The 13,185-nt window shown below is 49.2% G+C and overlaps 1 protein-coding gene across 2 annotated transcripts in view; it reads left to right on the forward strand.

The window, feature by feature from the left end:
* SPECC1 (sperm antigen with calponin homology and coiled-coil domains 1) overlaps nt 1-13,185 on the forward strand; it is a 137,535-nt gene that overhangs the window by 55,398 nt on the left and 68,952 nt on the right. For both annotated transcript variants that reach the window (XM_060258999.1, XM_060259000.1), the window contains exons 3-4: nt 6,144-7,699; nt 12,668-12,875. In XM_060258999.1, coding sequence (XP_060114982.1) covers nt 6,144-7,699; nt 12,668-12,875 — 1,764 coding nt within the window. The remainder of the gene's footprint in view (nt 1-6,143; nt 7,700-12,667; nt 12,876-13,185) is intronic.

Below are 13,185 nucleotides of genomic sequence, written 5' to 3' on the forward strand. Positions count from 1 at the left end.
AAATGATTTAATTTCTGGCAATTTGTGTGTTTGGTGAAGGAGAGACGGGGCGCTTGTTCCCAGGAAGGAATTGATAGTCAGGATTGGCAATTAAGTGCACGTAATGTGATTAAAAGAATCAAAGGGCCCCTTGTTTGCTGTCTGCGCCTTAACGATGCGACTCTGGGGCTTTGCTGTCGAAGGGCTGCTGTTCGAGGGAAGGAATTGTTTGGCCTGGTTATTACTATCTCATTATGGCAGCGTGTGTTGGATAGCCAGGAGATCCGAGGATTGTCTGGCAGCCCAAGTTCTAACTCTTTTGGGTGAGCTAGACTTGTTGGTGGGCTGAGAGAGCTCTGAAAGCTGTAGCAGATGCAGGGGCTTTTTTTGGGGTAGAAAAAGCCCAGCAGGAACTCATTTGCATATTAGGCCACATCCCCGACACCAAGCCAGCTGGAACCGTGTTCCTGTGTGTTCCGGTTCAAACATAAAAGCCCTGAACAGACCCCAGGTCACCCAGCTGGCTTCACGTGGAGGAGAAGTGGGGAATCAAACCCGGTTCTCCTGATTAGAGTTCTCCCGCTCTTAACCACTACACCACGCCGGCTCCCTTGTTTGGCATAGTGGACGTCGTCCTGAAGCTCCAGGGTCCAAAAACCAAGGACCAACTGATTGTTTGTGTGTGTGGGGGGGGGGAGTTCTGTACGTGTTCATGGTCAAGTCATTTTGTGTTTTTTTCTGCCACATATTCTTACATTAAAACAACAAAATACTCTCTCCGTATGCAAAACTATTTCTCAGTGTAATATATAGTCACAACAATTCATAACAGTTTTACAATATAAATATGCAGTTAGGAAACCATCCATTGCCCGACATAGCTAGTCCATAAATCATAATACTGTCCACATATCATAGTTTTTTAGTTGCAACTATTACACTGATAGATAGAAATTGGCAGTGGCTTTCCACGTGAACCAAAAATTAAAAACCAGAGGAAGAAGAAGATGATATTGGATTTATATCCCGCCCTCTGCTCCGAAGAGTCTCAGAGCGGCTCACAATCTCCTTTCCCTTCCTCCCCCGCAACAGACACCCTGTGAGGTGGGTGGGGCTGAGAGGGCTCCTACAGCTGCTGCCCTTTCAAGGACAACCTCTGCCAGAGCTATGGCTGACCCAAGGCCATCCCAGCAGCTGCAAGTGGAGGAGTGGGGAATCAAACCAGGTTCTACCAGATAACAGTCTGCACACTTAACCACTACACCAAACTGGCTCTCTTGGAAGCCAGGAATTGTAGCACCACAAGTCTACTGAACCTATGAAGATGGAAGGTAGAAGAAGGGTGGCTCATACCCAAAACAAAATTGAACCAGTTCCTTTTTATCGTCGGACTGGATTCAGAAAATATTGATTTATGGACAGTAGCTACGTCACGCACAGGATGGTTTTCTAACTGCATATTTGTATTGTAAACTTGTCATGAATTGTGACTGAATATTACACTGAGAAACAGTTTTGTAAACGGAGAGAGTATTTTGTTGTTTTCCCCAGTTCATTGTACCTCCCTGGTCCTCCTGTTTGCTGACATATTCTTACATGTCAAAAAGGCTCAAATTGTAGGTTGGGAGATTGGGGGGAGGGGGGGGCAGAGTTTGCGGAGGGAGCTCTACAGGGATGTGATGTCCCAGTGCACCCCCCCCCCCAAAAAAGCATGCCGTTCCCTCCAGAGGAACTGGCTTGCCAGAAGTCTGTCTTGAGAAATTCCTGGAGATTTGGGGGGTAAAGCCTGGGCAGGGTGGGGTTGGAGCAGGGGAGCAGCTTCAGTGGGGTATAATGCCATGCAGCCCGCTCTCCAGAGCAGCCATGTCCTCCAGCGGAACTGATTTCTGTAGCCCGGGATCAGTTGTCACGTCAGGAGAACTCCAGGCCCCACCTGTAGGATGGCATCCCCACGCTGGCATCTTGATGAAACTTCCACGCACTTTCCAGGTAGTTCGATAGTCATCCTTTTATTATTTCATCCAGATTGCAAAAAGTTGTTCTCCTTGATTTGGGTACCCAGCATTTCAGCGTTGTGAGAAATTTGATCTTTGGGTCTTTTTGTTCTGCTTCTACTTTCTTCACCTGGGCCAGTTCCCTGCTCCCCCTGCCCCCCCACGAATCAGTGGATTTCCCCCAAATTATTTTTGTGTTGGTTGTGTACGAAAATGGTGAGAATGCTGGGTTGCCAACCTCAAGGTGCCACCTGGAGATCTCCTGCTATTACATCTGATCTCCAGACAACCAAGATGAGTTCTCCTGGAGAAAATGGCTGCTTTGGAGGGTGGACTCTATGCCATTGTATCCTGCTGAGTACCCCCCCCCCACACACACACACAAACTCTGCCCATCCGAAGTTCTACCACCCAAATTCCCAGGTATTTCCCAACCCAGATCTGGCAACCTTATGCGAAACAAAATCGTCTACAAGGGAAGCAGTGAAAATGATGTAGAAGTGATGATGCACAAAAGTCATTAAAACGTCCCAAAGGGACCTGCTCCCCCCTCTCCCGCCTTTCAGATATTGTAAAACCCAGGGCTGACCCTGCCATTAGGCAAACTAGGCGATTGCCTAGGGTGCTGGCCTTCTGGGGGCACCAAATTGGGTGCTCCCATGTGACTCGGTGACGTTATCAGTGCAGGGGGGTGGGCGCCAGAAGTTCGCTTTGCCTAGGGCCGGCCCTGCGACGTAAGATTGTGCCTGCATTTTGAGAATTTCAGACACTTGGGATCGGATGCTGCAGATCCATTGCGCCGATGCTGGTGTTTTACCCTGGAGTAGGAAGCCTGCAGGAGCCTCCCGTGCCACTGCAAGTCCCCTTGCGCTGAAGGAAAGGGCCACCATTAGCTGAACAGACCTGTAGCATCCAACCTTTGACATTGTGTGGGCGTTTTTAAAATCCTTCCGCATCCAGAGCTGCTGCTTCCCCATGGACACAGGTTTCCCGCCTAGCTCTTGTTGATGCTGCAAACGGAAGAGGCATTTGCCATGACAACGGAACGTCCACAAAGCAGATTTTTCTATACTTTCCTTGGCTCGGCCTCTCTCCCCAGTGGCTACCATTTCCCCCATCCACTTTTTTCCGTTTTGCTGTCAAGCGGCAGCTGACTTATGGTGACCCCTGGTGGGGATTTCGAGGCACGACATGTTCAGCATTGGTTTGCCTGCACCTGTGTCGCGACCTTGGTATTCCCTAGCGGTCTCCGACAAAACCGAGTTATTCCGACAGGCTTTTGGCACTTAAACCGGGAGAGGACTGCCACCTACACTACTGAGATATTGGAACTACTACGGGTTTAACTGTTAGTAAAGGACAATCCCGCCTAGGAAGTTATTTAACAGCACCGTAAAATGGTTTTAAAAATGTTTTAATAGTGTTTATTGTTTGACGTTTGATTGTTTAATTTGTATTTATTGTTTAAAATTTGGAACTGACTGTTAGCCGCCCTGAGTCGGCTTGCAGAGAGGGCAAGGTATAAATTAAAGGTAATAAATAAATAAAATGGTACCAAATTGATGGGCGCAGGGTCACAGGCAGAAGCAGGACCTGCAGAGGGAAAGGTCACATGAATGCCCAGGGAGAATGCGCCTCCACTGGCTGAGCAAGTGGAGATCAATGTTAACTGAGCACGCCTGGCCATCGTGATGGGGAGCTGATACAGAAAATGTTGCCTCTCTTTTATGTGTTGGAAAAATTCTGGCTGGCTTGGCTTCAAGGAGTGTGGCCTAATATGCGAATGAGTTCCTGTACAGTTTTCTCTGCAAAAAAGCCCTGTGTGAAACAAGGGTGAGGTTAGGGGGTTTGGCCTAAATGCAAAGGAATTCCTGCTGGGCTTTTTCAACAACAAAAAAAGCTCAGCAGGATTTCCTTTGCATATTAGGCCACACCCCCTGACCTTGGCATTGTTTCGCACAGGGCTTTTTTGCAGAAAAAGCTGTGCAGGAACTCATTCGCATATTAGGTGACACCCCTTGACGCCAAGCCAACCACTGCGTTCCTGTGCGTTCCTGCTAAAAAACAACCCTGGAATGTTGGATATTTAAATGTAGCAGAGCAAAAGAAGAATGCAAGACACGTTTGTATTAGCTTTAAAAGTTTTCTAATTACTTACGGGGAAAGGGACTGGGAGTTTAAAACAATAAACATCCTGTCTAAACTTCTAATCTACATCTTGTCTCTTTAATTTCTACCTCGTGTCTCTTTCCCCAGGCGAGAGAGCGAGAAGAAAGGCAGTAAAACTTCACTAAGCCTCCACCCCTGGGACATCCTCAGGTCTATTAATTAGCCAATATCCAATTCCAATATCAACTCATTACACATATTGCCACCTGCATTCTGGCAGGTGGTTGGCTGCAAGCAAACTCACTAGGAAATTAGCATTAGAACAAAGTTGGAGTCCAGGAGCTAACAAAGGCTCCTAAAGCTAACAAAGTTTTATGGAGAAGGTAAGCCTTCGTGTGCTAAAAATACACTTCATCAGACAATGAAATTAGCACTCATAAGCAAATGCACTAATTCTTTCATGACATCGGGAAAGGAACTTGCTCACATATCACGTATCTGAAGAAATGTGTGTGTAACACATGAAAGCCTATGGTGTGAAGAAAACTTTGTTGGTCTTAAAAGTGCTACTGGATTCTTACTTTATTCTATATCCCAACAGTGTGTCTTTTGGAGCGCTAACATTGAAATGCAGCTCTCCGTTTCCATCCAAAAATACCCCTGCGCAGCTATTGAAAGTTTGGAAAATACTCTTCCGAAAGACACTTCTTCCAGCCAGAAACTCTGACCAACCTTTTCCTGCCTAAAACTCTTTTCTTCCTCTGTCTACTCAGATTCAAGACTCCAACAAAGAGTGCTGCTTTCACACCCCACCCAGTCAGGTGGTGGGGCGGCAGGCAAGGCACTTTCCAGCAGTTTGAAATTGGAGCAGAAGGTTGGGATGTTGTTGTCATCCAACATTTAAGTGTCCCGTTGAACAAAAAATATAGAGTAGAAGACCCTTTGCTGTGTATAACCCAAAAAGCATTTCAAACCAAAAGCAGGGGTCTCCATCCTTTTGAAGCCTGCAGGCTTAAATTTGGAATGCTGACACAGCGTGGTGGACACAAGCAACAAAATGGCTGCCACAAAATGTCTGCCACAGCCGTTGGAGACAGCCACAAAATGATTGCAGCTTAACTTAAGCAACGCAGTGCAGATACATGCGCTGTAGCAGCAGCTGCTGCCAACCCGACATTTAAAAACAAAATTTGCATAGGCGATCAAATCTCCAGTAGTCAATCAGAAGCCCTCCCTGGCCCCACCCACTTCCTAAAACACCTAGCAGGTATCAGCGGGGACCCCTGCTCTAAGGGCATTTAAGCGTATGTTCTCCCTGTGGCATTCAGGCTGTTGACTCTGTTTTGCATTGTCTGTTTTCCTGTAAATAGTGTGCAGTGCATTCCACTTACGGCTTCTTTTCTAGCCCGCTCTGTGGACTAACATCTGTTAAAATCTCCTTTTGGGGTCTCACAAGAGGACCGTAGAAACAACGGCGAAATTTATCTCCTGGCCACTAAAACACTCTGACTGAGTCCTGGAATTATTTTGACTGATTGGGTTCTAAGGGTTTTGACCTGATTGTTGTTGTTATATTTTTGCATTTTATGTGTGTGTGTGTGCGTGCATCTGGAAGGCATGATGGCCTCTGGTGACTGTTCCCTACTGGGGTCTGGAAGATATTCAGGGAGGTGGCTAAATAAAGCCTGCCCCTGCCCTCCTGACTGCTGGTATTCCAAGGAAGTCTCCCATCCAAATACTAGCCAGAGTCGAACCTGCTTCGCTTCCGAGATCTGGTGAGATTGGGCTGGCCTGGACTATCCAGGGCAGGCTTTGACCTAATTCTTATTGAAGGCTTACTGATATTTTAAGCTGACTTTCATAAATTTACTAGTTCCATCCTTTTATTATGGGAACCTTTTGATTCTGAATTGTGTTCGTCTGGGCCTTGCGCTGTGGCTGAACTTTAGTATCGGGTCCACCGTGAATAAGTCAAACAAGTCGCCGTGCTTCAACTGAGCATACTTTGTTGATGTGTTTTTTCCCCAGCGCCTGACCTATTTTTCTCCTTGCCTTTTCTAGGTTCCATCCCGTCGTCAAAGCGCACCGGCATCCCAGCTCCTCGGGAGCTGCCGACGGCTGCCGTGGCCCGAGAAAAAGCCGTCCTGCGGCCCAGGAAGACTCAGCCCAGCCCCACGTCCTCGGGGACACCGACGCCTACCAAGCACCTGCGCCCCGCCGGCAAGTCCAAGAATGAGGCTGAAGGCGGAGACAAGGCGGTTCTGGAGTCTCAGGTTAAAGAGCTCCTGGCCGAGGCCAAAACGAAAGATTCGGAGATCACCAAGCTCCGAAGCGAGCTGAAGAAGCACCAAGAGCCGCCGAGCGTCGACGCAGCCGGCCTCTTAGACCAAAATGCCGATGCCTTGCCGTCGTCGCCAGCCAAACTGGAGCCGTTTGTAAGGGCCCTCCAGGAAAAGAACAAGGCTTTCCAGAGAGAGCTGCTGAGCCTGGGGGAAGAGAACCGGTTGTTGAAAGAGAAGCTAAGTCATATAGAGCAGTCGCCGTCGACAGACACAACAAGCAGCGGCGGCAGTAGCAGTCTTCCAACTCCCATGACGCAGGAGTCCAGCTTTGGAAGTCCCACCAAACTTCCCATGCAAGGCGTCATGGGTGACAGCTTCCAGCAAGTGAATGGGCCTCCCCTGCGGAATTCTGGATCTTCCAGCAGTGACGTCACCAAGGCTTCCCTGTCGCCTGATAATTCCGACTTCGAGCACATAATGGACGTACCTTCTAGACCCGTCTCCTCCAGCAGCACCCCCTTCAAGACCTCCAGATGCTCTACCTCGGGGAGCTCGCCCAACAACGTCAGTGACCTCTCGGTGGCCTCCCTCACAGAGAGGATCCAGAAGATGGAAGAGAACCATCACAGCACGGCCGAAGAACTTCAGGCCACGTTGCAGGAGCTTTCCGACCAGCAGCAGGTGGTTCAGGAACTGACTGCCGAAAACGAGAAGCTGGCCGAAGAGAAAGCCATGCTGGAGACGTCCTTCTGCCAGCACCGGGAGCGGGCCGAGAAGCTGAGTCAAGAGAATGAGAAGCTGGTGACCCTCTTGCAAGAGCGGCCGAAGAACGACGAAAGCAAAGCCCACGACGCCAAGATCCACGAGCTGGAGCAGAAGTGCACAGAGCTGCTCGAGAAGGCCCAGTTCGAGAGGGAGAAGATGCTGAACATCCAGCAGCAGCTGACAAGCAGCCTGCGGAGCCTGGAACGGGAACACCAGGACTCCCAGGCGGCCATCAAGAGCCTGAGAGAGGAGAACGAGAGGCTGAACGTCCTCTTGGAGACGGAGCGGCAGGGCAACACCGCCTTGGCCAAGACGCTGGAGGACTGCAAAGTCTCGCTGGAAGGCCTGAAGATCGAGAACGGCTCTCTCCGGTCGCAGCTGGACAGCGAGAAGCAGAAAGCGGCGGCGATCGATGCGATGGGCTCCGACGTCGACCATTCGGAAGTCCGGGAGATGCTGAAGGTGACCCGAGCGGAGAAAGACCAACTGGAGCTGGCCTGTACCGAGCTCAAGCAGGAGTTGCTCAAGGCAAATTGTGAAGTGAAGGCTGTGCAAGGGCAGCTGTCGAAGGTAATGTGGTGACGACGCTTCTCTTTTCTCCGGGCAGAGGGGATTCCAGGGCTCTGTCTGAGGCAGCTTGGAAGGGGCTGGGAGAGCCAAGCTGGCATCCCTGCAAGATCGGGGCAGCTTTGTCAAGGGGGGCTCACAATTTGTTGTGCAGAGTGTACCCCAAACAGTTGTTCACCAGGGCTGCTGCCTTGCAGTGACAGTGTCCGGTTCCGCTCCCATTTCTGCAGCCAGTACAGAAATACAGACAGTGGCATAGTGGCTTCTTCTATATGGGATATCTCCCATGGAATCTTCTTGTATCTCCCATTCTCCCCCCTCCCCCATGGCCACTGGAGTGGTCTTTGCCTGCTATTTTTTTTAAAAAGGTAGTAGCACCATTGACATAGTCTAGCAATATCCTGGTGATACATTTACTACTGTTTTTTTAAAAAGCCAGGAAAAGAAACCTGCCGGGCGAGGAGAGGTGCAGGAGAAAATGGTAGGAAAAGAGGCAGTGGAGGTGTGGAAATCCAGTTTCTTGGAGTGGCTTTGGATATGATATTTCAAGGAAGATCCTACAGAGACAAGTTTGGAGAAACCTGAAAGGTGGACGGTCCCGCATGGCAGAGTTACATGGAAACCTTCAAAATAGTCACTGCAGTTAGTTAGGGGAGATGCTTCTGATTCGGGATAGAAAGTGTGGGGCACGTACCCATGATGAGATTCCCGGAGGATAAGTCTATTGATGGCTACTAGCCATGGTGACTGAGGGGAAGTGCCACATTCAGAAGCACTAAGCCTCTGAATTGCAGAGCTAGGAGACAACATCAGGGGAAGGCCTCTGCCCTGTTGTTGGCCCTCCAGAGGAACTGGCTGGCCACTGTGTGAGACAAGATGCTGGACTATATGGACCCCTGGTCTGATTCAGCAGGGCTCTTCTGATGTTCTTATGAAGGCCTCAGCCTCTCTGCCCTGTTACTGGCCCTCCAGAGGAACTGGTTGGCCACTGTGTGAGACAGGATGCTGGACTAGATGGACCACTGGTCTGATCCGGTAGGGCTCTTCTGATGTTCTTATGAAGGCCTCAGCCTCTATGCCCTGTTTTTGGCCCTCCAGAGGAACTGGTTGGCCACTGTGTGAGACAGGATGCTGGACTAGATGGACCCCTGTCTGATCCAACAGGGCTCTTCTGATGTTCTTATGAAGGCCTCGGCCTCTCTGCCTTGTTGTTGGCCCTCCAGAGGAACTGGTTGGCCACTGTGTGAGACAAGATGCTGGACTAGTTGATAGGATATGAACCAGATTAAAGGCACTTGTACAAGCATCATTAGAAGCATCAGATCTTGATATGAGTATTCATTTTAAATTGTGTGCAACATTCAGCAATTCCAGAAACTAGATACAGATACAATAAAAGCAAGTACCTTATGGTACCTTATGGAAAATTGATTGGATTATTGTACCATTATAAACAAAGAATCACACAGGAGATGACGTATATAACAAGTTGAATCTTGATTGTATACAATTTAAAATCAATATTGATATAAAGATTTGAAGCTTTTAGTGAAAACTTTAATGTTGCACACGTTCCTTTAATCACAGTTTTCTTTGGTTTGTATTGGTGTTTATTTCTATGATTATCCTTGTAATTTTTAAGACTAGATGGCCCACCAGTCTGACACAGCAGGGGTCTTCTTAGGTCCCTGTCAGGGGAAGGCCTGGGTCTTTGTGCCCCGTTGTTGGCCCCCCAGAGGAACTGGTTGGCCATTGTGTGAGACAGGAGGCTGGACTAGATGGACCACTAGTCTGATCCAGCAGGGCTCTTCTGATGTTCTTATAAAGGTCTTGGCTACAGTGCTCTGTTGTTGGCTCTCCAGAGGAACTGGTTGGCCACAGTGTGAGACAGGATGCTGGTCTAGATGGACCACTAGTCTGATCCAGCATGGCTCTTCTGATGTTCTTATGAAGGCCTCGGCCTCTCTGCCCTGCTGTTGGCCCTCCAGAGGAACTGGTTGGCCACTGTGTGAGACAGGAGGCTGGATGAGATGGACCTCTGGTTTGATCCATTAGGGCTCTTCTTACGTTCTTCTGAAAGCCTTGGCCTCTGTGCCCTGTGGTTGGCCCTCCAGAGGAACTGGTTGGCCACTGTATGAGACATAAGGCTAAACTAGATGGACCTTCACTGGTCTGATCCACCAGGGCTCTTCTTATGTTTTTATGAAGGCTTTGGCCTCTATGCTCTATTGTTGGCCCTCCAGAGGAACTGGTTGACCACTGTGTGAGACAGGATGCTGGACTAGATGAACTACTGGTCTTAGGTTCTTAATGCGCACTCTGTTGCTTCCAGACAAAGTGGTTTGCTGCACACTTCCCAGTAGAGGAGGTGTTTGGAGCGGTTATGCACATTATTGTCCATTTCCCCCAAAGCCTGCTTTGCTGTGATCTTTCTGAAAGTTCCTAGTTGGGGTTTAGAGAATGTGTGGGTTGGAAGGAGTTGGTTTCAAGTGCCATTCACCCTTCAAGTCCCTGCAGGGCTGCTATCTCTCCTCCCATTGGCAGGCTTTATATTTTTTTAAAAAACTGGCAGTAGGTGTATTCCCATACACTCTAGCGATCTAGCACACCTGTTAGTGAATTTTTTTTGTATGAAAGGCAGGCTGGAAGTAGGTGGGATGCCAAGTATGAGAAATCTGAGGCTAACTTGGAAGCTGGAGCTCACCTGCCACTGGGGGCTTGTGTTCTATCCCCAGGTGTGTAGTTTGGCTGCCAAAAGCAGCTTGTGGAGGAGGTCCATAGGAAAAGAAGGAGGGGCAGGGAAAGTGGCTGCCAATAACCCGCTTTAAGCCCTGAAATAGAGAAAAGGCAGGTTTCCATATCGTACCTCTAGGATTTTCCCCCTCTCCCAGGTCTTAAAGCAACTGAGAGCCCACTTCCAATAGGAATTAGCATGCACATCCCAGCACAGTGGCAGAATTGACCACTCTTAGAGGAGAAGGAGGTTGGTTGTTGCATCTCTGTGCAGTTTGGCCCTGCATCCTTCCATTCAGGCTCTGCTCGTATACATGTGGATAATGCTATCCCTTTTGTGCTCTGTTTGCTTTCTGTCAGCCCTAGCACAGACATGCCTGCCTCCAGAACAGGGCTGCCTGTTGCAGCACAGCATGAGTTGCTGTTCTCTGCTTGCTTGCTTCCAATAATTTCTGAACACAAGGTGGAATTTCCCCCTCCAGTGTCGGAAGTGAATCTGTTTTCTGGAGTCAGAAGTGGAAAGAGTGCCTCCAGCTGGCAGTCAGAGTTTGGGCAACGCTGCCTTTCAGTAACGCGCCCCCTGCCCCTTTCACACACATTCCTGCAAGGAAAGGCCACACTTTTGGACTCTTGAGTAAAATTACTATTTGCAAAGAGCATCACAGTCGTCATTATTTCCTTCCTCCAAGTTCAGCCTTCAGCACTTCCTCCTCTCCTGGGCAGTTGGACATCATTAGCAGCGAGCATTGCTGTGGGAACCCAGGTGTTCATCCTGGGGGGGGGCGGTATTTTGATCGGGCAGCCTTGCACTTGTAACTCAAGCCTGCAATTAACCTTGGCCGGCTGCTGCGCTGGGCGTCCCAGCTTGGGGAGCAGCCCTCGCTGCAAAGGAAGAGGGACCTGCCAAGAGCTGCCACCTGATTGGAAACCAGAGCTGTGTTTTGGCTGGTGGTGGGAGTAACAGCAGCCTACAGGGGAAGAGGGAAGGGCCCGAGGGAGGCTGGGCTTTGTGAGGAATTGCAGAGAAAACCCAATGACCTGTTTTGACTCCGCTTGGGGGTTTTATTGCTGGGAGGGTCTATTAAATGACCACAAACTTCCTGCGGTTTTTTTTCCCCTTTCCTTCCTCTGCTTTCAGGTTAAACCTTGTGGAGGTGAGGAACCTGTGGCAGGGCTGTACCATTTCAGGTTGCAAGGGAAGGCTCACATGACAGAGAATACTCCTCCATTAAAAAAAAAAATCCTGCATGTAGAAATCTAGCATGAAGGTGGTGAGCACTGATCCTTTCTCCCTGGCACACCCAACTTCTGCTCACAGGGTTTGTTTGTTTTTTAATGGTGGTGCATTTGATTGTGGAATTCCCCACCTGCCATCTGAAGTGGTACAGCCCAGGGGCAGGCCTATCAGCTCCCTGGGAATGAGACCTGAGAGAGACCACAGTATGTTTAGTGCAGGAGTGGCCAAACTTGCATAACATAAGAGCCACATAGAATAAATGTCAGATGTTTGAGAGCCACAAGGAAGGCAAATAGATGGAGGGAGGGAGAGGTAGAAAGAAAGCAACGTTAACTTTAAATGCATTGTCCAAGCCGCCAGCAGTCTTGGCTTGGAGAAGCGATTTAAAGAGACACATGCCTTCTCCAAACCTGCTGACGGAGCAGTGGAGGCTTTGAGAGCCACACCATATGTGTAAAAGAGCCATATGTGGCTCCCGAGCCACAGTTTGGCCACCTCTGTTTTAGTGTGATACAAGGTGGAAGTCGGGCTGTCATCTGTGGACTGAGAAATTCCAGGACAATTGAGGATGGTGCCTAGGGAGGGCAGGGTGTAGGGAGGAGGAGGAACCTCAGTGGTGTGAAAAAATTGGTTGCCCAAAGCAATTAAAATTCCGCACGAAAGTGAGTGTGATTCTGCAATGAATACATTAAGCAAATAGAGCCAATCTGCCTAATTCCTCTGATTTTGCATAGTTTTAATTTGCATTCTGTGGAGTGGAGCAGCGAAGGGAACGTTAAATCTTTGTGCCCTTCCAGACCACCAGAAACGAGCACTGTGATTTCATGAAGTGTTTCCCCCATGTCCCTGAAGGATCATAAGGGCTAGGAACTTGGCTTCTTTTTTTCAGAAAGCAAAGCTGAAAATCACCTGCAACCTATCCTTCTTCTGCACCATTGCAGAATCGGGACACTCGCACTGCCAGCTTTTCCAGGTTTCTTTTCTTTCCCCCCTGTGCTCAGGTGGAGAAGGAACATGGGCAGCTGAAGGAGCTATGCGAGCGGCAGGCAGAGCAGCTGAGTCGAGCTAACCTCCAGCTGCAGGAGAAGACCTCGGAGAACGAAACCGAGATCCGGAACCTGAAGGAGACCATCTTTGAACTGGAAGACCAGGTGGAGCAGCATCGGGCCCTCAAGCTGCATGACAACCAGACCATCAATGATTTGGAAAGTAGGTGGAACTTGGGGTGGGGGGGGAGCAGGACAGGATGGCCTCTTAGCAGAGGTAGTTGGCAATTGAACATATGAACATATGAAGCTGCCTTCTACTGAATCAGACCCTTGGTCCATCAAAGTCAATATTGTCTACACAGCTGGCAGCGGCTCTCCAGGGTCTCAAGCTCAGGTTTTTCACACCTGGACCCTTTTTAGTTAGAGATGCTGGGGATTGAACCTGGGACCTTCTGCTTACCAAACAAATGCTCTACCACTGAGCCACCATCCCTCCCACATATGAAGCTGCCTTCTACTGAATCAGACCC

This window comes from Heteronotia binoei, chromosome 18 (assembly GCF_032191835.1).
Source record: "Heteronotia binoei isolate CCM8104 ecotype False Entrance Well chromosome 18, APGP_CSIRO_Hbin_v1, whole genome shotgun sequence".
NCBI classification, from domain to species: domain Eukaryota; kingdom Metazoa; phylum Chordata; class Lepidosauria; order Squamata; family Gekkonidae; genus Heteronotia; species Heteronotia binoei.